Consider the following 26,414-nt stretch of genomic DNA (forward strand, 5'->3'; position numbering starts at 1 on the left):
AAAAAAAAAAAAAAAAAAAGAAACTATAAAAGAAAAGAAAATTAAACCCAAAGCAAGCAGAAGAAAGAATATGAAAAGAAATCAATGGATCAGAAAACAGAATAGCCATAGAAAAAATAATGACACCAAAAGCTCTCCTTGAAATCAATAAAATTAGCAAATTTTAGCTGGACTGATCAGGGGAAAAAAAGCAAAGAGATACAAATTACCAACATGAGGAATGAGAGCAGGCAACATCATGACAGATCCTACAGATATTAAAAGAATAATAAGGGGCCGGGCGCGGTGGCTCAAGCCTGTAATCCCAGCACTTTGGGAGGCCAAGGCGGGCGGATCACGAGGTCAGGAGATCGAGACCATCCTGGCTAACACGGTGAAACCCCGTCTCTACTAAAAAAATACAAAAAACTAGCCGGGCAAGGTGGCGGGCGCCTGTAGTCCCAGCTACTCGGGAGGCTGAGGCAGGAGAATGGCGTAAACCCGGGAGGCGGAGTTTGCAGTGAGCTGAGATCTGGCCACTGCACTCCAGCCTGGGTGACAGAGCGAGACTCCTTCTCAAAAAAAAAAAAAAAAAAAAAAAATAATAAGGGAATATTATGAACAACTTCATGGGAATAAATTTAACAACTTAGATAAAATGCACAGGCTCACTGAAAACCACCACCAAAACTCACTAAAAAAGAAAAAGATAACCTGAATAGTTAGAGAAATTAAACTTGTGGTTTAAAAGCTTTTCACAATGATCTAGCAATCACTTTCATTGGTATTTACCCAAATGGGTTGAAAACTTGTATTCACAGAGAAATCTGCCCATGAATCTTTATAGAAGCTTTATTCATAATTGCCGAAACTTGGAAGCAATCAAGATATTCCTCAGTAGGTGAATGGATAAACTGTGGTATATGCAAACAATAAATTATTATTCAGCACTAAAAAGAAATGAGCTATCAAGCCATGAAAAGACATGAAGAAAACATAAATGCTTATTACTAAATGAAAGAAGCCAATCTGAAAAGGCTACATACTATATGATTCTAACTATAAAACATTCTGGAAAAGGTAAAACTATGGAGATAGTAAAAAGACCAGTGGTGCCAAGGGTTAAGAGAGAGGAAGAGATGAATAGGTGGGGCACAGAGGATTTTTAGACTAGTAAAACTATTCTGTATGACACTATAATGGTAGATGCATGTGATTACACATTTGTGAAAACTGAAAAATGTACACCACCATGAATTAACTCTAATGAAAACTATGGACCTTGGGCGATGATGCTGTATCAGTGTAGGGCCATCAATTTTCACAAATCCACCACTCTGGGGGAGGATGCCGATAGTGGGGGAGGCTGTGCATGTATGGGGTCAGGAGATATATGGGAATTCTCTGTACTTTCTGCTCAATTTTGCTAGAAACATAAAACTGTTCTTAAAAATAAAGTCTATTTAAAAGAAAAAAAAACTTTTCACAGAGAAAACTCCAGATCTAGGTGGCTCTACTGGTAATATCTACCAAATATTTAATAAAGACTCATACTAATTCTATACAAACTCTTCTAGAAAACTGAAAAGGAAGGAATACTTCTCAACTCATTTTGTGAGGGCAGTATTATGCTGATACCAAAACCAGACAAAACCTTCACAGGAAAAGAAAAATATGGATCAACATTCCCCATTATGAACACAGATGCAGAAATTCTAAACAAAATTTTAACAAATCAAATCCAACAATATAAAAAAAGATAATTAATTCATCATGACCAAGTGAGGTTTACCACAGGAATACAAGGTTGGTTTAATATTCAAAAATCAATGTAATTCTCTAGAGTAACAGACTAAAAAAGAAAAACCATATGATTATCTCAATAGATGCAGGAAAAGCATTTGATAAAACTCAAATATCCATTCCAGATTAAACTCTTAGTAAATGAGGAATACAAGGAAATTTCCTCAACCTGATAAAAAGGCATCTATGAAAAACCTACTGCTAACATATATCATCCTTAATGAGTAAAGACCACTTTTCTTCTAAGATCAGTACCACACCAAGGATATCTGCTCTCATCACTTCTATCCAACATTGTACTAGAGGCTATAGCCCATGCAACAAGGCAAGAAAAAGAAACAATAGCATCCAGTTCAGGAAGAAACAAGACTGTCATTATTCACAGAGACATCATCATCTGTGTAGAAAATCCCACATATATTTGGCAAAAGATGTATAAGGCCTATACAGTGCAAACTATGTAACGTTACTAAATTAGAGAAGATCTACATACACGAGGTGATATACTGTGCTATGGGTCCTTAGTGTTATGAGTCCTTAATACATGGAGTTACATTGTGTTTCATGGTTCAGGTGATGCAGTATCATTAAAATGTCAATCCTCCCCAAATGGATCTACAGATTCAACACAATGACCATCAAAATCCCAGCAGACTTCTTTGGTAAAACTTAACAAGTTGATCCTAAAGTGCATATGGAAATGCCAAGGATTAGAACAGTCAGAACAATTTTGAAACAGAATAACAAACTTTAAGGACATACACTACCTAATTTCAAGAACAGTAGAAGGAGTGCAAGAGGAGGAAGAGATTGTAAAGAGGTATGAAAAAACTTTTGGGGTGATGGATATGTTCATTATATTGAGATGGCGATGGTTAAACAGATACATACATATCAAATTGTTGACTTTAGTATACACAGTTTATCATATGTAAATTATACCTCAATAATGCTGAAAATAATCTCATGCTGTCCTCGTGTCTTTTAACAGACACAGAAACTGAGACTCAGAGAGGCTAAGTGACTTGACCATGGTCACAAAGATAGAAACCCAGGTCCTTCTCACTCCAGAGCCCAAGCTCTTAAGCTTTAAGCCATACAAGTAGAAATGCTTTTCTACACACTTGTCATTCATCAAACAAGTATTGACAAGTATTGATCCTGTCATGTACCAGACACTGCTTACTCACTGCTTGCCATAAGGGATATAGCAATGACAGACGACGTCCTACCCTTGGCAAGCTTTACATACTGCTGAGCCCAGAGCCCTTCTCAGCTTGACTTACTAGCACTGCTGATTGCTTTTCTCCTTATTACATCCCTGACTTCTCTCAAAAATTAAAAAACAATTTGTGACTTTCTGCCACGTACCAGGCTCATTCTAGGCCCCCTCTTACACAATCTTCTTAACTATCATAACACTATGAGATGGGAATCATTTCCACTTTACAGAGAAGAAAACGGAGATACAGAAAGATAAGGGAACTTGCCTATGATCACACAGCTACAGAGTAGCAGAGCCAAGTTTCAAATGCAGACCTTCCTGCCTCCAAAACTTATGATTCTCTGATCCTCTCACTACCCCAAACTTCCTGGGATCATGCAGTTGTTCCCATGACACGAGTTCAAACAAACCCTCTTTTCCTTGCAGACAAAAAAATCCCAACCGGGCGCCAAGTCCCCATGGATGAAAACAGCTGTTCACCAAAGGCTCTGTTTTGTGTTATTAATTCACTTAAAAGGAAATTTGGTTTCTAACCAACACTAATGTCATATCCATGCTCAAGAAGGAGGAAAAAAAATGAGTTTCGAAGTTGCAAAGTGTTGGATCAAATGTGCTGCTGGCCTGTGTGTGTAGCCAGTTTAGACTCCTGCCCCAGTAGCCTCTCCCCACCCTTCAGGCAGGTCTTTTCGTGCGGCTCAGAGAGGAACTCCAGCCCCTACTCTTATCTCCACCATGGAATGAAAGGAGTTGAGGGAATTCCTTTTCTACTCTGTTTCCATTGTGACAAGAAATTGTTAAAACAGACCAATTCCTAGAAAATGTGCAAATAATAAATGTGAACTCAGAGCGGTAACAAATTAGACAGCTGTTTAGCCTTTGGGTGCTAAGTAACAACAGCTCTAATGAGTCGTATGCTGGGAGTCATCCTTTCTATGCCTTGGCCCCAACTTGTGGACACCAAGACTGCCCCTACTACCTAATCCAGTTTTCTGAACAAAGAAAGGCAGAGAGCATACAAGTGGAAAGGATTCAAGGGATTTCAGTATTATTACTATTGCTACATCCTAAATGTATTTGACAAATAATAAACAACATCAGGCACTGCATTAGGTCACAGGAGTCAGGGATGAAGAGTACTGGCATGATCTCTGCATTACTGGAGTTCACAAACCGGGAGACAGACTTTGAACTCATAATTCAAACTTTTAAAAGTCGTAATATCTCAGTACGATGGTGAAAAGTGCCATATGTAAGAAGTGCCACATGTATGAGGTAGCTATGAGAGGGAACATGAGAAGAAGGAGCACTACCTCGGAGCTCTGACTGCTCGTCATCTCCCGGAGGCAGAGCAGAGCATTCCAGGCAGAAGGCACAACCTGTGCAGAGCTACTCAGACAGGAATGAACACCAGGGAGGCTGTGGTGTGCACACAAAGTGGTGAACTGGAGCAGGAGAGAGTCAGGAGGTCTGCTGCTGGCCTATTTCACAGAACCTGGGAGGCTGCATGAACGTGGGGCTGCATGAGGGGGATCTGCACCCTAGAAGCAGTGGGGAGACACAAAGGGCTCTAAACAGGGCAGGGACATGGTCAGACTTTGGCTTTAGAAAGATGTCTCTGGTTCCAAAGAGGAGGCTGGGGGATGGAACTTAATGTGGGGAGATGTGAAAAGGCTGCTGCCATCATTCAGAGGAGGGGTGGCAGTAGATTGGGCTAGGGTAGTGTAGCAGAGAGAAACGGTCTGAGAAAACTGCCCAGCATGTGACCTGAGAGAGGGGTTTTAATGATGTCAGTGAAACCGATCTCCACTTTACAAACGACTGCCTGCTGGCCACGTTATTCCCTCTCCGAGGGCCAAACACTGTGATTCCAAGGAGCAGCAAAGACACACAGGGTTTGTCCAACGTCCAACACTGACCTCGGCTTTCTGGAATGCCTGCTTCTTCAGAGCAGGCAAACAGCATCCAGACAAAAGGCCAGAGGGTCAGGTTCCTGGACCCACAGGCAGTGTTTTCCTGAACTGCAACGTGTCATGTGGCCTGGAGGAAACTGTGGACTTCTGCAGGGAGCCTTCCATGCCGGCAGGCCAGCCTTTCTGTAAACCAGAAAGGGACCCAGCAGAGGCTGGTCAAGTCAAGCTCAAGCAAGGTCTCAAGCTCCAGCTTGATACAGGGAAGGGTGAACTCGAATCCCTCTAGAGTAAGTGTCCCACAGGAACATGTCTTTTATCTGAAGAATACCTCCTTTGTCCCAAAACATTTCTGTTAATGCTGCTCCCACCTCCTCACTCTAACCAGAACTGCCTTTTCCTTAAAACACACTTCAGAGGAACTTAGCAGGTTCCCTCCAGGGCCACAGACAATGAGGAAGAGGGAGAGGACCAGCAGGCCTACTCAGACCACCCCTGGCCTGCCTTCCACTAACACTGAGCACCTGGTCTGTGCCTCAAACCTAGGAGTAGATACTGGGGATGTTCTGGTTCCTCGCCTCCAAGGTCCACAGTCCAGACCCACAGCTTGTCTTCTGGGAGGCCCAAGCTGGGTCCTGACACCTCTACTTCCCCTCCATGCTGCTGTCTGCTCTCCCACCATGATGCTCCCTTGCCTATAGCTCTGGCTTGAGTCTTCCCCTCCTCCCATTCTCCTGTTGTTACCTCCACACACTTCACTAAACTTCTCACTTCTGGGTGCCTCCATGCCTCAATCTCCTCTGCTCCACAAAGGCACCGCCATCACACCTTCAAGCATGGAGCCGCCCCACCTCAAAGACCCTGAACTCTGAAATCCTCCTCCCGCCATTATTTCCTGGCTTCCCTCCCCTTCCCCTAACCAAATCTGTGCTTTGCCCTCTTCTTGACTTTTGGTCCTTCAGCGATGATGATGATGATGATAAGATGGGGTCTTGCTATGTCTCCCAGGCTGGCCTCAAACTCCTAGGCTCAAGTGGTCCTCCCACCTTGGCCTCCTGAGTCCTTCAGCCTTCTTTCAGGCCATCAGCTGTCTCTGGCCCTTCTGGCCTCCCTCCCTCCAAACAAAACATTGCTGATCACCCTGCTTGACTTAAATAGGCCTCCTCCTATCTCCAGAGCCACTTTCTCTGCATCCTTCCTTGCCCCCTGTTCTTCCTTCTGCTCCCTAAGTAGACAGCCCACTTTTCTTCAGGCACACTTACAGCCTGCTTCCTCTCATCTTGGCCCTCGCAGCAGCCTCACAACCAGTGTAACATCAGGCCCTGCCCTTCTCTCCAGTGTGACCACCTTGCCTCATGCAGACTACGGCAAAATCCTCCTAACTAGTCTCCCTGACTACAGTTGGTTCTGTCTCAGTTGAAATGAATGTCCTAAAACACAAATCTGTTCATGGCGCACCCCTTTTAAAATCCTTCAGAGGGCTGGGTATGGTGGCATACACCTGTAGTCCCAGCTACTTGGGAGGCTAAGGCAGGAGGATTGCTTCAGCCCAGGAGTTTGAGGCTGCAGTGAGCTATGATCATGCCATTGCACTTTAGCCTGGGCAACATAGAAAGACTTTGTCTCTATTTTTTGTTTTTTTTTTTTTAGTATCTCAGTGAATGCCCAGGGCTAACAAGATAAAACTCAAACTCCTTAGTCAGGCACATCTAAGCCTCCCTTCCAAGCCTCATTGCCCTCTCCTGCCAACTCAAACTGCCTGGCCCAACCTGGCTCTCTTGACACGTGTCCATGCTCCTCAAAGATGCCAGGCCTTGTATGTGAAGGTTTCAGTGCAAGGCCTCCGAATCTCTCACCCCCCCGCCCCACCCGCCAGGCTTGAGGCTCTTCCTTTCTTGCCACTTCCTTTGCTGCTGACCTCACCATTGGCCCTTGTATTTCCTGGCCACTCATCCTCTGGATTTTGGTCCTGATCTTGCAAGAGAGACCTAGATACATTTCTTCCTCCATGACAGACTTCCACTGTTCTCCAAACACCCACATGCAACTGAATCTTTCTGCTTTTGCAATGCTCTTGGCCACCCCGTTCTCCTGTCTTCCTTATTCAAACATCCCCTTCTGTGGGACACGCTCCTTGCCTTCCGCCCATTCCCACCGTCACTCTCTCCTTGATACGCTAGCCCCCCAACCCCTGAATACTTCTTGATTACTATTTATTTACACATCTGCCTGACTCAGGTTGGATTGTGCTGAGGTCCCCTTCATCACCTCTCCAGCATTTAGCACAGTAGATTGATGAATGAGTGAAGGCACGGCTGACTACTGGGAAATGTGACAGTGGGGATGGAACAATGTTGGCAGGGGCAGCGAGAACACTGGAAAAAACACGGCCACTTAGGAAAGCTTTCCACCTCACTGAAATTGGTACCCACTGCCCAATGCCCCAGCTGCCAGTCGGCAAGGGAATGAAACACTGACTTCTGGTAAGCCTTTGGCGTGTACCAATATCCCTGGCAATGATGCCCTGGCAGAGCACAGAACTGAGGGAAGGGCAGGTTCTCCTTTTCTTCTCTCAAGAACACCAGGCACCAAAAGCTAAGCACATCACCTGTCTTTTCAAAGACATTTTGCCTGAAATTCCCTTTCCAACTGCCCCCAACTCCCCAAATCACCAATAAGATATGATCTCTTTCAGCCTTCAAGGCCTAGTGATAATGTGCCAACCCCAAGACTGAGTGAGTTCCCCACATGATGTTTACAGGGCCCCTAGGGCACCATGGTGTATGTCTTGTTCTAGACCTCAGTCTCCCAGCTATCCAGGGCACCAGGATACGGACCTAGGTCTGAAGGATCCCAGGTACCATGCTCTTAAACACTCTGCCACTCAGGTATCACCTCCTCTGGGGCACTGGCTCCTGCACAGGCATCACTGAATATTCTGAGCAGCAACCTCCCATCTATAACCCACAGTGCCTATTCAAACTATACATTGGTGAAATGATAGCCACGCATAACTAGGAACTTGCTTTGTACAGGCACCGTACTAAGTTCTTATATGCCCATTGTAAGGTAAAAGCTATGATTTCCACCCCCCACCAACTTTACACATGAGAAAATCGAGGCATAAAGAAAATACATGACTTGTCCTAAGTCTCCAAGCTAGATGGGTGAGGCTGGGACTCAACCTCAGCTTCATCAGATCAAAGTTCATGCTCTTCAAGCTGTGTGGCTTTAATAGATCCAGCAGCTCAGCTGTGACAGAACCCTGGGTTGAATAAAGCACAGGCTGTGCCCATTTTCCGCACATTCTAAGAATAGCAGTTCCCCCTTGATGCTGCTCCATGTTAAAACTAATGACAAAAAGAGTTCTGACATTTAGACCAGCCTCTGAGAACTGCTGTGCCTTCAATTCCATAGGCTGAGAACTGGGCATACTGACAGATTTGGCAAGGAGTTCTGGTAGAGACAAAACACCACCCTGAAAACATACCCTTTTAGAAGGCTGCTGCCACCAGGACCTTCAGACAGACCTCCTTTACAATGCAGCCCCTACCCCGAGCCCTTGCAGCCAGGAATCCACCCAGGAATCCACCCTGCAACCCAATCCACCACAGTGGCAATGGGGCTCTAGGCCACAACTTGTAAGTTCAACACAGCTGTGAGACATTATTGCTACAAAGCTATATCTGCATTAATACACCAATTTTTGATAAAGTTGGTCACTCGTTAGAGTCACCAGGGGACAGGGTAGTTATGGTTCCGTATTTGTAACTTCCATTTTCCTTACTCTCTGCCAATCCTTAACTCACCGTCTGCCTGGCTTCCTCTAAGCCCTGAAATGATGTTCTTTGTGGTCCCCCCTGCAGAAACCAGCAGAAGTCATGAAAAGCCACAGCTCCACCCTCAGTTATCAACTGCATTTGGAAACGTGAATCTTCAAAAGGCTGAGCTCAACAGGAAACACCCTTGCTTTGTGGGAAGTGGTTACACCGCAAAACAGACACCCTGGTAATACTGCTCCTTTGATTGGCACACCCCCCCCCCGCTTGGCAGTGTGCCTCAACACGGTCAGATAATGTTCTCCTGTGGCGCTTCCCCTATTCAGGCATCCATTCACCCTCCACTCATTCAACAAATATTTACTACGTACTGTGTTCCAGGTACTGGGATTATGACAGGGTATCTCAGTATGCAGACCCTCTAGAACCAAGTTAGCATAACCCTCCTTTTCTGTCCTGGTGCTTCCAAAGACCTTTAAGGGAGAAGTCCAGCAGGGAGGCCTACTTGGATATACAAGTAGTAGGAAAGAGAGAAGACAAGAAGTAAAAGAACTAACTGCAAGAAAATGTTAAACTTTGACCAGCAGTCTACTGATTAGTAGTAATACTGCTGTGATCATTTTTAAATTATTTGACATATATATGATGGGATAATACAAAAAAGTAACTAATGTTGCTAGGAACCAAAATTGTCATTGTAAAATAAAATATATAAATATCAAGGGAATTAAGTAACAACTCTATAATGTTAGATTTGAATTAGAAAGATCAGTATTATATTTTTATAAGATAATGTAGTGTAACGAACAATCCTCAAATCTCAGATGCTTACAACAACATTTATTTCATGCTCATAGGTCTGTAGATGATGCAGCTCAGCTCAGCTCTGCCAGGTTGGCTTTGGCTTGTCTCACGGTGGAATCTAGACTTCGAGTCAGTTCAGGTCAACTGTAATGTCCTCATGTGGGGACTGAAGATAAACAAGCAACAGTTACCGGTACATCATGGAGAAGGGAAGTTCCAAGACAGCTGGCCGAGGCTTGCCATGCCTCTCACCAGCTCAGCTCAGATCTGTACACTGCCATGCTGCCCACATTCCATGGGCAAAACCGAGTCACAGGGCCAAGCCCAAAGTCAATAGGGTGGAGAGATATACACCACCCACAGTGAAGGTATGACAAGGTGTGAGGAGAGAAGAAAGAATTATGGAGAAATAATATCATCTACCCTAACTATGAACTCATGACTCCTTCCTTTTAAAAAATAACTATTTACCACTTCTACTTCTGTCCATGGCAAAGGCCTAAAAGCAACGGCAACCCAGTAATACTGAGTAGTCTTCACCCAGATTATGGTTTCTAAATAATATTCCCCACTAAAAGAAACCCCCTGAAGGAATGCCTAATTCCAGGTCTGCAACAGAAAGCATACAACATAACACTGGGGAGCTTGTTGGGCCAAAAAGTATGGGAAGCGATCAAAAATGAATGGGATCATGTTAAAAAGACACAGGAGCCAACATAAAAGGGATCCTACTGGTCAAAGACAGGACAATTGGTATACCAAAAACAATGGTGACTATAACTGACTGAAACACACACAGGATGTATAATAAACATCCATGAGTTCATTATGATGGAGGAGAGAGACTGCTCACCAAAAACAAAAACAAAGCAGTTACACACCCACAAGTCACCATTAAAGGTAAGTGGGGCACCAGCTGTTTACTCGAAAATTGATAATTAAAAGGAAAGAATTAAATATGTACAAGTAGCCCTAGCTGACGAGGAAATATTCTTCTTAAGAATTTCAGCTATAAGAGTCAGGTGTGGCAGCTCATGCTTGTAATTTCAGCTACTGGGGAGGCTGAGGCAGGATAACTGCTTGAGGCCAGGAGTCCAAGACCAGCCTGGACAACACAGTGATATCATGTCTCTTCAAATATTTTTTTTAAATTAGCCAAGCATGGTGGCACACATATGTAGTCCTAGATACTCAGGAGGCTGAGGCAGAGGATGGCTTAAGCCCACGAGTTTGAGGCTGCAGAGAGCTATGTCCACACCACTGCATTAGAGCCCAGGTGACATAGCAAGACTCTGTCTCTGAAAAAGAAAAAAGAAAGAAAGACAGAGAAAAGTCACCATTTTGCTAGGCCGAATAAAATACTCAATTGAGGCAAAGATCATTGACAGATGAAATAATTAGGTAAAAGGTAGATTGTGAACTTTACAATGAAGGAATAAAACAGTCACCACCTGAACCCATCAATAAATCTTCACATGACAAAGAGCAAAACAACTGGATGTCTCCTGATGTGATATGTGATACCAAGTACCCAGCACCACCTAGGACACATTCTTTCCAAAAAGACTGACCCAAAATCCAATCAAGCCTCTTGGGTTAACTTCTAGTTGAAAGAAAATAGGCAACAAGTGAACAAGTTAAGCCACCAAGAGGAAGCAGAATATTTACAATTTAGAATATTACACAGTGCAACTTTCAGTAAGTTAAGTGCATGAGGGAGGAGAGGGAGGATGGACTACACTAGCGTCAAAAGGAATTTGAGAAACATAACAACCAACCAAATGCAATGTACAGGCCCTGGAATTGTCACTGCTATTAGCGGGTTTTGTTTGTTTTTGAGACAACTGGGGAAATTTGAAATTTCCCCAATTTGATCCTAAAGAATTATTGCTAATTTTGTTAGGTGTGAAAATGCTATTGTGATTATGGTAGAAAATAACTTTTTAAAGAGCTACATCTGAAGTTTGAAGGAGGGAAATAATAGGATGTTAGGCATTTGCTTTCAAAGACTTCCAGGAATAAATAAAAAAAGAAAAAAAGAGGTAAATGAAGCAAATATGGCAATTGTTGGATCTAGTAACAGGTATACAGAGGTTCATTTTACCACTCTTCCTATATAAATTCAGTATGTGTATACACATATCTATTTGAAATTGTTAACAATAAGAAATGTTTAAAAAGAATAGGGCTGGGCGCATGGCTCACGCCTGTAATTACAGCACTTTGGGGGGCCAAGGCGGGCGGATCACCTGAGGTCAGGAGTTCGAGACCAGCCTGGCCAACACGGCGAAACCCTGTCTCTACTAAAAACACAAAAATTAGCCAGCTGTCATGGGGGGGTTCCTGTAATCCCAGCTACTTGAGAAGCTGAGGCAGGAGAATTGTTTGAACCCGGGAGGAGAAGGTTGCAGTGAGCTGAGATCACGCCACTGCACTCCAGCCTGGGTAACAAGAGCGAAACTCCATCTCAAAAAAGAAAAAAAAAAAAAGAAGAAGAAGAAGAAATATTTTAAAAGAATACGAAGGAGAGGAAGGGGAACTGAGAGGCAGAACATAGGAGAACAGCAGGGCAGGGGGCTGAGGCAGGAAGGCATGTATCCTAGGGCAAGCCACAGACTGACACAAAGGGACACTGGTGGGTGACAGCCATAGTCACAGCCGCTACAACAACAACAACAAAAGTAATAACAGCAGTAAACTCTGAACTCCTACTGCCAGGGTCCACACCTTGCTCCCATTACATACCTACTCCCATTACCACCCAGCTCAGGCAGTTACATTACCTCTCTGTGCCTAAGTTTCTACATCTATAAATGAAATAATAATTGCATCTGCCAGGGTAAATTGAGGGTTAAATGAGGTAACACATATAAAGTCTTTAACCACTCAACAAAATGCCTGGTATGCACTACACATTCAAAAATGGTTGACGTTGTTTTACTAGGTGCCAGCCTCTGTGCTAAGTACTCTATATGCATTATCTCATTTCCTTCTCCAAATAACCCTATGAGGGATGTACTCTTACTATCCCCACTCTATGAACAAGGAAACCAAAACTCAGAGAGGTAACATGACTTACCCAAGGTCACATAGCTGGGGCACTGGCAAAGGCAGAACTGTGAAAGTTACGGAGTTAGACTACCTGTATTTGACCTTCTGACCTGAGGCCTGTGGTAAGCAGTCTCCAAGGGGTCCCCCACTTCCTACTTGCTGGTGTCCAGCTCTTGTATAGTGCCCCCCTTGGTGAAGAGGGCCGATCTGTGATACTAATAGAATACCTGTGAAAATTGACAGTATGTGAATTCTGAGCCAGGTCATGAAAGTCATTGTTGGCTCCTGTCTTGTTCTCTCGGGTCACTCATTCTAGGAGAAGTCAACTGCCATGCCATGAGGACACTCAGTGGCTCTATGAACAGTTGCACATGGCAAGGAATGGAAGATTCCTGCCAACAGCCAGGCATTGTGCATGACACCTTGGAAGCAGACTTTCCACCCCCAGTCAAACCTTCAGATGACTACAGTCCCAGCCAACATCTTGTCTACAACCTCCTGAGAGACCCTAAGCCAGGACCACCCAGCTAAGCCACTCTTGGATTCTTCACCCACAGAGACTGAGACAGATAAATGCTTATTATTTTAAGCTGCTAAGTGTGGGAGTGATTTGTTACATAGCAATAGAGGACTAATACAGTAATCATGGACTAAGTTATAATATTTAACACGTCTGAGCTTTAGCTTCCTCATATATAAAACAAAGACAATAACAGCAGGTACATCATAAGATTGTGATGAGGATTAAATGAGACCCTACATCTAAGGAGCCTAGCCTAGAGCCCGCACACAGTAAATGCTCAGGAAAACGTAAACGGCCCAGGCTACCGAGCAACAGTCCACATTAGCACCCACCTCTTTTCAAACCTGTGCACAGTGAGCCACTGGGCCTTCAGGGCTTAGGTCAGAGGGCTAGGGAGCCAAGCAAGGACACAGAGGCAAGGGTCTGCATGGGCAAGGGTGTTGCCCACCACTCCAACACTGGGAGCTGCCCTCCAGACAAGCACCAGAAACTCAAGGACCCCCATGGCAGGGAGGGCTTTAGAAGCCTTTATGTTTAAATCTCCCCTACTCCTCCATGAATGCAAGTCTTCTTGGCCACACTCTCTGTGCATGCTAATCCCACTAGCTGGAACATTCTTCTTCCAGAACCATCCCTAATACCATCCAAAAGTATCCAGGTCTCACCATAACTCCTTATAGCTTGTTCAAAGCGTTTCAGATCTCCAAGGACAAAATCATGTCCCCAGGAACCTTCTTTTTTCAAGCTAAATACCCCCAGCTCCTCATTAATAAGCACAGAGTTGGCAAACAGCATGATGGGAAAGCAGAAACCTGAGCCAGGGTGGAAAAATGAACAGCTAGGAAGTGGCTGATGCCTTCCAGGACAACTCCAGAAGTCCAAATCACCATATCTAAACCTAGCCAGGATCAATTATCCAGTTGTGAAGGATCTGAACAGCCTAGGAAGGACTCATAAACTATATTGCTTACACAGTGGAGGCCTGGTAAGATGGCTGTTTGCACACCAAAAGAGGTAAGAGCCCACTGTGCAGTGCAGGCGTCGGGCTACGCCCACATGCAACAGGGGCTGAGAGCTTGAGCTCTAGGCTCAGGGCTCAGACAGGCCTGGTTCAAGTCCTGGCCACAGGGTCCATGGTTAATATTCTTCTTCTTATCTCTGTGGGCTGAATTAAGGGTAATCTTAGTAACTAGGCAAGAAAAAATCTTTAGAAAATTAGGATTTCACAAAGCAAATTTCTGTCAGTCTTACAATCACTATAAAAGACAACTAGAAATTTGAAAGTTAGGATTTCACAAAGCAAACTGCTATCGGTCTCAAAATCACTACATCCCTGGTTCTCATCCAACTGGAACCCACGAGGGTGCCCAGTCAAAAGCAGATTCCTGAGTCCCACTCTAAACCTAAGCATTTAGAATCTCTAAGGATGAAGCCTAGGCATTTGTAATTTTTTAAAAATAATTCCCAAGTGGATTCTGATGCACCGCCAGGGTTGAAAGGCACTGGTCTACAAGTTTCCTAATCTCCTGGGAGCCTAGGTCACTCACAGCACCCATCTTGCTCTCAGAGGCTGGCCTCTGCATACTTACAATTGTACTTTATTCATGCCCTTCCAACTCTGGGGTGGTCCAGCCACAACATGGCAAGCATCCCCAAGAGGAAAATTTTCAGTTTTCAGTCTGCTAACGATAATAACATCAGCAAAAAAGCTGGGGCAGCTCCCAGGATGCTTCCTTTGACCACAGTTTTGACAATGAGGAACAAACTCTTCCATTTTTAGCTAACACGTTATAGATCCAAAATGTTCAAGTTTGGGGTTTCTCTAGATACCTCAAAGCAACTAGTTCTGAATCCTCACTCTGCCTCAAAATTACCTGGGAAACTTTTACAAAATAGGGCTGATTAGGTTTCAGACTCCCATCAAGAGATTCAAGTTCAGATTCAATGGTCTGTGGGGGATTGTGGGGAGTGTGGGGGAGGGGCTCTGGGTACCCCCATGTTTCCAAGACTGTCCAGGTGATTCTGATGTGCAGCCACAATTAAGAACCACCGCTACAAGCTACAGTCTTGAAAACAAAACATCTCCACTCTAACGTCTTGTCACAACTTGAACTAAGATATGTATTGAGGAGGTACCTTCCAAACTGCAGCGCCCTGAGGTTCTTGGTCTGGCCTTGGTTATGCCTCTGAAGAGGAAGAAGCCCCCACCCACTTCTCTCCTTCCAGCAGCCTGGCAATGATTCCAGTCTCCTGGGCACATGCAGGTTCAGGGCTCACAGCAGGTGGGCTGCCCTCCTTGATGTTGGGATGAAGAATAAAGCCCTAAATGTCTAAACTGCTCCAGATCAGAGCTAAGCAGAGAATATAATCAGAAATAGCTTCAGTTGAGAACCAAGGCAACCATCACACACCTATTCTACCAAAAGGCTCCAAGAGGCAGTGATTTGATGTTGTTTTTTTATTAGAAAGAATGGATCATACCACATTAGAACAAAACAGAAAAAGAATGGAAGTCAGCCAATTCAAAAAAAGCAAACAAAGCTCTGTTCTCCAACCCTAATGAACACAACACACACAGACACAAGCACACACACACACACAATAATACAATACAAATAACTGCCACGTCTTCACATAAATGCTGAACAAAGCTAGTGGTACTAGTTTCCTCCTACTCTTCAATAGACTAGGTACCAGCTCTCAGAAGGCTTGAACACTGTGACTTTGTGTTAAGATATGCTCTTTGTCAAAGTCTAAACAGTCACAGTTCTGTAAGAAGAAATGCATTAAGTTAAGAGTATTCTGGAATTCACACCCTAGTTGCAGCACTTTTTGATCTATCTCCGCAACCACACTCCTCTCCTCTGAGGTCTGAACCTCACTCACAAGGCTGGGTCCCTCAGTGTTTGCCCATGTTGACCACATACTCTTGGCCTTAGGTGACTGGATCAGCACTGGACACACTACTATGCTGGCCTGGACTGAAATCTGCTGGTCCCAGTCTGGGGTGGTGACTTAAATGGAGATTATGTAAACGTGGGCCCTTTGGAAAGGCCAAATCAGGTCAAATCAGACAAGAAAGCAGGAGAGAGAAGGAGAGGTAAAAGTAGAGCAGGAAGTAGGCACTGCCTGTGTCCTGGTGGCTTTCTGGGCGCCTGAACTCACTCCATGAATTCTGTAAAGTGCCCCTTTATCCTTGTAATAAATTCTTCTTCAGCCTATTCAGCTACCTTTTTTTTTTTTTTTTTTTTTTTCTTGAGACAGAATCTCGCTCTTTTGCCCAGTCTGGAATGCAATGGCACAATTATGGCTCGCTGCAACCTTCGCCTCCCAGGTTCAAGCAATTCTCCTGCCTCAGTCTCCCTATTCAGCCACTTTGAAATGGATTTTTGTTTACCTGATCTCACGCACACACACATACACACACCCTGGGTAAAATAACCAAAACCTTGTTATCAATTGCCAAACATTTCCAGGAATTTTTTTAATACCAAAATCAACTGTTTACACTTTATTGAATATGCTGTTTCTAAAAATGTACATATGCTTTTTTTTTTTTTTTTTTGACACTATTTTGCTCAGGCTGGTCTCAAACCCCTGGTCTCAAGCAATCCTCCTACCTAGGCCTCCCAAAGTGCTGGGATTACAGGTGTGAGCCACCACACCTGACCAATATATGCTTTCAATGTAAATATGTATGTTTGCTACGGCAACTGGTTTCAAAAACAGAAACAAGGCAACCACCAGAATTTGGGATCAACAAAAAGAGAACTTTCTAGAAAAATGTTCCCTCACATCACTTCTTGAAAGTAAACATTTTCAGCAGGAGGAGCCCGGGAAAAGGAATGAGGGTGTCAAGACCTGACTCTCAGGTGTGGAGTCCTGTGGGTACCAACTGCTCCCAGCCCTGCCAGAGTAGCCCAGACAGGAGACATTCTCTGGAAAATCCAAATACTGGGCTCAAAAACACGAGCACCATCAAGAATAGAATGAGGTTTAAATAGATAACATGCATTTATAGAGCCCTCAAGAGAGAAACTGAGAAACGGAGTCACTCTTAACAGTGGCTGACTAAATCCTCGCTGCCCACCCACAGCATTAATAGAAGAGTATAAAGACAAAGTACAGACCTCCGGCTGGATAGCTTTAAACACAGGTATATCCATTAAAGTAATCTGGCTCTGCAACAAAAGAGAATCAATTTTAGAAAATACTGTGCATTAAAGATAACTGTCATGTTACTTTATACAGAGTCATATATATTCATAAAAATTATACTTTCCGCTTTGAGATAAAAAACAAGACAGCATACAGTAAAAAATTGGATACATTTCTGAAATGCCTCTCCCATCCCATCCCCCTCTTCATAAATCCTGATCCACACCCTTCTTTCTTGAATGTGAGATGAATGTGAGAATTTAGGAATTGATAAAAGCTGTTTGGAGGGTGGGTGTGGGAGAAAAGGGAAGTTTTATTTGGAAATTTTCATACCATTTGAATTTTTATTTCAAGCATGAACTACTTTTGTAATTTTTAAAAGTTGTAGAAACAATATTCAAAATTAGAATACTAAACAGAAACACTATTACTATAAATTCATTTTAAAGTTGTGGCTTATAGAAATTATATTTTTCTTCTGAAGTCACTGATACTGCCCCTAAATTATATGGTAGAGTGCTATTCAAGATGCACCCACAGACCAGCACGGGACCACAAACTGTTTATTCCACCAGCCCACAATGAGAGAAGTACAGAAGCTGAGAGCAAGCATTTGGAACTTGCATAGCATTTTTTTACATGACCATGACATTTCCATTATACATATTTTAAGTATCTGTCCTCAAATTATTGGAAATGGAAAAAACTAGTACTTCATCACAGCCAGCTTTAAGAGGCAGCAATGTCATCAATAGAGAAGACACACATCAGGTTAAAAGCCTGCACCCATCATAAGAACCTCATCTGGTGACAGTAAGAGGAAGCATCATGCTGACCATTTTTCAGACCAAGGCATGAACTGAACTGACTTGACATGATCCACCTACCTCCGTGTCACATGGGATGCCAGATGTCAGTTAAGAGATGTCTCTGTGACATGCCAGGGAGAGGAGAGCTGAAGGCCTTTGGATGCCTTTAATGTGAGAAGACACTCTGTCCATTGAACACAGGCCATCCAGGATGACATGATACAGGGAACAAATGGGCTCTGGAGTCTACAGGGCTTGGGTGTGTGTCTGGACACTGTCACTAAACGGCAATGTTCTCTTTGACACACAATCTCTCTCAGTCAGGTACCACATCTAGGAAATGACAATAATCCCTATTTTATGGGATCTTGGTGAAAATTCAAGACAAGAGGTAGCGTTCCTGGCACCTTACAGATGCTCAATAAATACATAAGAGAGTGTGTTTATGTGTGTATATCTGAGTGTGTGTGTGTGAGAGTATATGGTGTTTGTGACTGAGTATAAGTGTGTAAATGTGTGTATGTGTGAGCGTGTACATGTGTGCATATGAAAGTGTATGTGTGTGTGAGAGAATGTGTGTGTGTGTGTGTGTGTGTGTGTGTGTGTGTCAAAACGGAAGCCACAAAGATGGGCTCATGTACTGGCATGTGAACTTACGGTTCCTGACCAATACATAAGCTAGCAAATAAGGGACCATTAATTTGGTTGAATATCCATGCACTGAGGTTGCTCTGAAGAACATGTTAAAAATCCACTGAGCCAGCAAAAACCCTTGTATTAAGAATATATTGGAGAAAAATGGCAAATACACTCGAAGGTGGTCCAAGGTCACTGGGTTCCTGAGAAGCACGGGATACAGGCCAAAGCAGACCATCCTCAGGCAGAGTGGAGAAGAAAACATGCAGCTGGCTTCAGTGGAGAGCCTCTTAGTCCTCTCCCAGGAGCTAGTGTTCCCCATGGAAACAGGGGTGAAATACTGCCACTAATGGAAGCCTGGCTGAGAGGTGGGAGACAGGACCAGGAATAAGGAAGCACTGGAGCAGAATCTGAGCTCTTCTGCCTCCGGGTTCCACCCAACACCTCTTGATGTCAAGGGGACTCTTGACATCAGCATAATGTACCTGGCCCTCATAATCTGAGTGTTGAGTGGCTAGGAAGCCCTGAAGGCCTATAGGTCTGTGTTTGGCCTAGAGCTACATGGCTCAAAGCTATGTCCTGAGCAGTGAAAACAGACTGGCATTTCTTCTGCCAGACCCATCAAGATTGTTAGCCAAGTGCTTCTCATATTTGGATTAAGTCTGCCATCCTAGGGAACAGAAAGGCCTTGTAAAGACAGAAGATTTGAACTGAAAGCTCAGAGGACCTTGGAAATCTCCCCTGCAGTTCAAGTTAACACCCTATCCGGGAGAACCGGCAGGATGTTTGCAATGTCATTTAGGAAAAGAACCAAAAGTCTGCTAATGTGAAAATGAGAAAACTTCCTTTCCATCCTGCCACCAGTTCTAGGGTTTGCTACTGAATTTCCAGATGATTTATTAAAGCAGTGACCTTACATTTCACATTTTTCAGATAGTCCAGGTTTCAAATACTCTGCTCTCTGCTCAGACCATAAGTCAGAAAATGTGTTCAGGTGTTTTATTCAAAACAAACAACAACAGCGGTCACCAGACTTAGACTAGCTAGTCCAAAATACATAATGAGGTTTCAGAAGAATCTCTCCTACTTCTATCCTTTCGGTTCTGATTAAAAAAGATAGTGTCTAGAGCGAGGATATTTTGATATAAGATACTTATAAAGATCATCAGATTATCAATTTCATGCCATTTTACTACAAAGCCAAACATATGTTAAAGAGGTTGCTGATGAGTAATCCTTCCCCGGAAGATTGAACCCTCAAGGCCACTCAGTTTTACCAAAAAGGGGGTGGGAAGTATGGTATGGGGGTGTGGTAAGAGGTGAGGTCAGGTCCTGTCACACTTCAGAGCCAGCGCTCAGGACCACCTCAGGGCCCTGTCCCTCCCTCAGGAGAGGTACCTTGGTTTCCCGGAGAGAAAAGGCATTTTCTAGGGGTATGTTATAGACTCAACAGAAACATGAGACAAGGAGCAAATCCGGCCAGTAGTGGGGCTGAGCGAGAACACTCATAAGTCTCTTAATGGCCTATCCTTATTTCGAGAAAAAAAGCATTAACATAGGATGTTCAGTGAAGTCAGTCACCTGGCAATGGCTTCCTTAAGCCTAGTCTATTCTCCCATCTCCTCCTTCCTCCTAGTCCAGGGCCCTCTAAAAACCCAGGCTTTTAAGGGAAAAGCCCGATCTCCACACATCATTTCTATAGAGATGAATACCGCAGGGTGGAGAGATCTACTGGAGCACTTCACAGCGTGACTCTAACAGAACAGTGCTATTATGTGGATAAATGAAAGCTACTTGGTTAGCCAAAAAGGGAAAAAAAAAAGTTTTCTGCACATGTTAAATGTAGTATTTCTCCTAACAGTGGCTGACTAAATCCTCTCTTCCCAGCCTCAGCCTTAGTGTAAGGGTCTTCCAGACCCCAAATAAACAAACAAAAAAAAAACTGTTGGCTTTACCCCACTCCACCAAGGCATGGCCAGGAGGGCTCACAGAACAAAGAGTAATCAGCTCCAAACATCCATTCCTGCTTTGACTCACAGAACCACAGAAAGCCCATGTCTGGCAATTTTAGAAGAGAGTCGGGGATGGGCCTAGGAACTGTTCTGTTCCTTTTGAAAATTAATCTAGCAGTAACTTATTTAAAGCTTTTAAACTTTTATTTTAAAAAATGTCAAACTAGGCTGGGCACAGTGATTCACACCTGTAATCTCAGCACTTTGCAAGGCCGAGGCTGGCGGATCACTTGAGGTCAGGAGTTCGAGACTAGCCTGGCCAACGTGGTGAAACCCTGTCTCTAATATAACATACAAAAATTAGCTGGGCATGGTGGTGCATGCCTGTAATCCCAGCTGCTCAGGAGGCTGAGGGAGGAGAATTGCTCGAACCCAGGAAGAGGAGGTTACAGTGAGCCGAAATCGCACCACTGCCCTCCAGCCTGGGAGTGAGATTCTGTCTCAAAAAAAAAAAAACTAAAAAACTAAAAAAAAAAAGTCAAATCTACAAAAAAAGTCACAAAGACAAACACTGTATGACTCCACTTACATGAGGTAACTAGAAGAGTCAAAATCATGGAGACAGAACGTAGAATAGTGGTTGCTGGGCGTTGGGAGGAGGGGGAATGGGGAGTTGTTTAATGGATACAGAGTTTCCATTTTGCAAGATGAGAACAGTTTTGGAGATTGGTTGCATAACACTGTGAATGTACTTAACACTGCTGAATTGTATAATGAAAAATAGTTAAGATAGTAAATTTTATATTATGTATATTTTACCACAATCAAAACGAAAAAAGAACCACCCCAGAAGTTCTTCAATGTGCCTTGTCCCAATCACAAGTCTCTCTCCCACCAAAAGTAACCATTATTCTGACTTTCTTCAGGTTTTTTAAATAATTTAATCACTCAAGTATATATACCTACACATCACAGGGTAGTCCTGTCCACTTTTTAAAAATCTGGAGAAGTGCTATCTACCTGCCTACCTATCTATTTTAGAGACAGGGTCTTACTTGCTGTCCAGGCTTGGGTGCAGTGGTGTGATCACAGCTAGTGAGCTAACCTTGAACTTCCGGCTTCCAGTGATCACTCCTGCCTCAGCCTCCTGAGAAGCTAAAACTACAGGTATAAGCCACCATGCCCAGCTAACTTTTTAATTTTTTTGTAGAGATGGAGTCTAGCTCTGTGGCCCAGGCTGATCTCTAACTCCTGACCTCAAACAACAATCCTCCCACCACCACCTCCCAAAGCGCGGGGATTATAGATGTAAGCCACCATGCCCAACCTGATATGTACTTTTTTTTTTTTTTTTTGAGATGGAGTCTCACTCTGTCACCCAGGTTGGAGTGCAGTGGCGCAATCTCCACTCACTGCAACCTCCACCTCCCGGGTTCAAGTGATTCTGCTGCCTCAGCCTCCTGAGTAGCTGGGACTACAGGTGTGCGCTACCATGCCTGGCTAATTTTTGTATTTTTAGTAGAGACGGGGTTTCACCGTATCGGCCAGGCTGGTCTCAAACTCCTGACCTTGTGATCCACCCACCTCGGCCTCCCAAAGTGTTGGGATCACAGGCATGAGCCACCACACCAGCTGATATGTACTTTTTAAATCTCTTTTAATCTACAAATATTCTCTCCATCCCTTTATATTCTTTGTAATACATCTGCTGAAGAATCCAAGCCATTTGACCTACACAGTTCTCCACACTTCTGGAGCAGGTCAACGTGTTCTTCCTTTCTTGGTGTGTCTGCAAATCAGCAGCTGGACTCAGGGACTTCATCAGACACAGGTTCATCCCTTTGGCAAGACCGCAGGTGGCAGCATACTGCTTCATCAGGAGGTACACGATGGCTCTCCTTTTGTAATGTTAGTGGCTATTGATGCTCACTGCTTAGATATTTTCATTCACTGGGGTTACAAAATGATGATATTCCAATTCTTTCATTTCTATTCCTTTTATTAACTGAACCAATTTAATAGACACTTTCCCTCATCTACTGTTTGGTTATCCAGTGTAGTTAGTTCAAAAGTAAAAGGCAGAACAAATGCTTGATTCCTTCCTTATATTTATCAGTTTTTAAGATGATAAACTGCCCTCCTATTATCATCCAAAGGTGACCCATTGCTTGATGAGTTTCAATCATTTGTAATTATTATCCTTTTGAAGCTCAAATTGTGCCATGACGGGGCAATGGGAGCTACTTCTAGCTAGCTCTTGAGTCCTTTTGCCACGGACCCTCCTATTCCTTTACAGCTTCCTCACTGGGTACTGGGAAGATGCACCAGGCTCATCTTGAACATGTCCTTTCCTAGACTTGGAATCAACCAGTTCTCCAGAAGCCATGGGTTCTTTTAGTACAAAATGCTATTTCAAGACCACAATGCAGAATTCATACTAATATTTCCAATTCAAAGTCAGGACATTTTTTAAAACTTACTTAACCTCTTCTGTATTATATCTGTATCTCCTTTCTTCTATTTTGAAAATCTTGGTCTCATGGACACAGAGTATATACTAAGATTCCAGCATCCCATAAGTTTTCATTTACTTTATCCTACAGTCATACTATATCTACCATCTAGGCATACATTCATTACAAACTATACCCTCTACCTTTAACCCTCATTCAGTCTTAATTCCACAAGTAATTGCATGTTTACTGCTCTCTACCTGTCTTTATAGCAATGGTTCTGTAACTATGTCTAAGACTCATTCTCTCATAGATTTCTCAGGAAGGGCTCAGGGGAATAAGATTCTGAGGCCTTGCACGTTCACAACAGTTTGTGTCCTTTATACTTTAAAGTCAGTTTTGCTGGATATATTATAAATTCTTTGGCTCACTTTTTTTTCTTTCCTTATTTAATTATGTAGTTCTATTTCCTTTTGGCAAAAACATGTTTCTGTCAAAAAAGACTGATGGTAATCTAATCATTTCCTGTATATGTCATCTGCCATTTTTGCCTAAATGCCCAAATAATTTTTTTTCCTTTAAAATCCAGTAATTTGTAAAGAATATGTCTTTACAAACGTAAAGTATTGACCATTTGGGGTTGACATTCTCGGCTTCATGGTGTGCTCTTTCAACATGCAGTTTCAAATCTTTTTTTTTTTTTAATTTCATGAACATTTTCCTAAATTTTACTTTTAATTATTTGTGAAGTTCTCTTGCCTTTTTGTTCCCTGCTTTCAGGAATTCCTATTATCTGTATGTTGGATGCTCTTTGCCTATCATGAGTATTTGTCCCTTTTCCCCAAAGTCTTATTCTTTCTTCATTTATTTTCATGTGAAAAAGTTTATTCCCTTAGGCATTTTCTGTTATGTGTATGTGTTCCTGTGTTCCTTCTAGTTCAATCTTCATTTCCAACAGAATTCTTTTAAGTCTTTCCTGAGTTCTGTCATCTCATTTCTGAGATTTTCGTATTTCTGAATTATATTCTTCATGCATGATCTTAACATCTCTTAGCTCATCTTAAAATAAACAGTTACAGGTTTTGTCTGTTTTTTGGCATGCTCTCATTGTCTATAGGGATTCTTGTCTCTTTTTTTGTATAATAACTTTGAATGAGATTTGACAGCAATAATTTCCTGTTGCTTATTTTCATGCAAAATTAGTTTTCCTGAGCTTTTAGAGGGCAATATGGTTCAGAGTACCGTTTCTAACTTCACACAGCTGTGTTTTAGTATGCTTTCATGTAGCGCTCAACACCACGGCCACTATTTCTTAAGATATTTTCTCTCTCTCTCTCTCTCTCTCACATACACACACACACACACACACACACACACACACACACTTAGATCATCTTTTGCCACAACTATCTCTATCCTTTCTGATCATTTTGACTCCACTCCATACTGAATTTCTTAGGTATGCAGCATCATTCTAGAAGGGACCCCCTAGTTGCCTGGTTTCAAGAGGTCATAATGGCTATTCCACAGATCCCTTCTACTCACCCATTATTTGAATAGTCAAAATCCCTGCCAATTTCAACTGCGATTCCCACCCTAATGCACTGAACTTTCTAGCAAATATCTATTGGCAATTTTGGGGTTCTCCTATTCTCAAGTCTATCAAATACCCTATCAAGTGCTTATTCTGCTTTCTCCTCTACAGATGCTGATACCCTGAAGGTCTTGTGGATGTTGGTGGTATACATTGTGTATACATATACCACTTGTATTTTGGGGGTGATGAGGATAACTTGTCACCTAGGTTTACTACAATTGTGTTCACGGGTTTCAGGGTTTCCTATATAGTTGTTCTGAACGTTCATAGTGGGGCAGTGGGGGAATGCGGATTAAGAGAGAATTTAAAAATATGCTACTGCCACCACCATCTTCCCAGAATCAAATAATTCTTTCAGTGGGTTTTCATGTCTGGGTTTTTTCTTTCGCTAGACAGGAAACTAAAATGCCAGTTGGTCTGGTTCAATTCTAACACCTAGGCACTCCAGTGCTTTCCCAGAGGCCAAAGACTCCAGAGACCTGGTTTCACATGTAAGCTAAAGACACACTAGCTCCAGCAGAGACAGCCAAAGTTTTAGCACTGCATTCTCAAAAAGTATTCACCATCCTTCCCTACAGTCTTCCCAGCCTCAGAAAGGCAGCCTGAAGCAAGCCAAGCAATACCCTATGGCTGAGGCTAGAAAACCAGGCTCTGAGTCTCACCAAGGAGTCCTGTTAGGCAATGTTTTCCTATGATGCAGTCTAACTCTCTGCCATTCCACAGAGTAAACAGCTATAAAGGGATTTTTAAGCCTCATTATTGCTTCTTTCATAAAACTAAAAAACATGACTCTTAAAAGTACAAGTAAACATACATAAATAGAACATAGGAGCTAGGCCATCAGACTGCAAGACCCATGAAGTCCTCTAAAGGAGAGACAATACAGCTTTGTGGCTAAGAGTACGGACTCTAGTGTTACACTGTCCAATATGGTAGCCACTACCCACATGTGGCTACTGAGCATCTGAAATGTTGCTAGCACTATAAAGTAAAAACTATACTTTGGAACCAGGTACAGTGGCACAAGCCTATAGTCTGAGCTATTCGAGAGGCTGAGGCAGGAAGACGACTTGAGCCCAGCAGTTCAAGGCACTGCACTGTGGTGTAACTGCACCTGTGAATAGCCACCGCACTCTAGCCTGGGCAACAGAGTGAGACCTTGTTTCTTACACATACACACGTTGGATTTTGAAGACTTAGTGTGAAAAAAAAGAATATGAATTATCTTAATAATTTTATATAGCTTGTATTTTGAAATAGTAATATTTTGGGATATATATGGTTAAATAAAACATATTATTACAAGTAATTTCACTTCTTTTATTTTTTAATGTAGTTACTAGAAAATTTTTTTTTCTTTTTTGAGATGGAGTTTTGCTCTTGTTGCCCATGCTGGAGTGCAATGGCGCGATCTCGGCTGACTGCAACCTCCGCTTCCCGGGTTCAAGCGATTCTCCTGCCTCAGCCTCCCAAGTAGCTGGGATTACAGGCATGCACCATCAAGTCCAGTTAATTTTGTATTTTTAATAGAGACGGGGTTTCTCCATGTTGATCAAACTGGTCTCGAACTCCTGACCTCAGGTGATCCACCTGCCTCAGTCTGCCAAAGTGCTGGGATTACAGGCATAAGCCACCATGCCCGGCCGATTACTAGAAAATTTTAAATTGTATATGTAGCTTACATTGTATTTCTATTGGAAATCACTGGTCTACAGTGTCAAACAGCCCTGGTTTTAAT

The 26,414-nt window shown here is 43.0% G+C and overlaps 1 protein-coding gene across 13 annotated transcripts in view; it reads right to left on the minus strand.

Moving 5' to 3' along the window:
- Window positions 1-26,414, minus strand: part of RALGPS1 (Ral GEF with PH domain and SH3 binding motif 1) — a 311,271-nt gene that overhangs the window by 229,908 nt on the left and 54,949 nt on the right. For all 13 annotated transcript variants that reach the window (XM_017892871.1, XM_017892865.1, XM_017892868.1 and 10 more), the window contains one exon: window positions 17,202-17,252. In XM_017892871.1, coding sequence (XP_017748360.1) covers window positions 17,202-17,252 — 51 coding nt within the window. The remainder of the gene's footprint in view (window positions 1-17,201; window positions 17,253-26,414) is intronic.

Source organism: Rhinopithecus bieti, unplaced genomic scaffold (assembly GCF_001698545.2).
Source record: "Rhinopithecus bieti isolate Rb0 unplaced genomic scaffold, ASM169854v2 scaffold_22745, whole genome shotgun sequence".
In the NCBI taxonomy this organism is placed as follows: domain Eukaryota; kingdom Metazoa; phylum Chordata; class Mammalia; order Primates; family Cercopithecidae; genus Rhinopithecus; species Rhinopithecus bieti.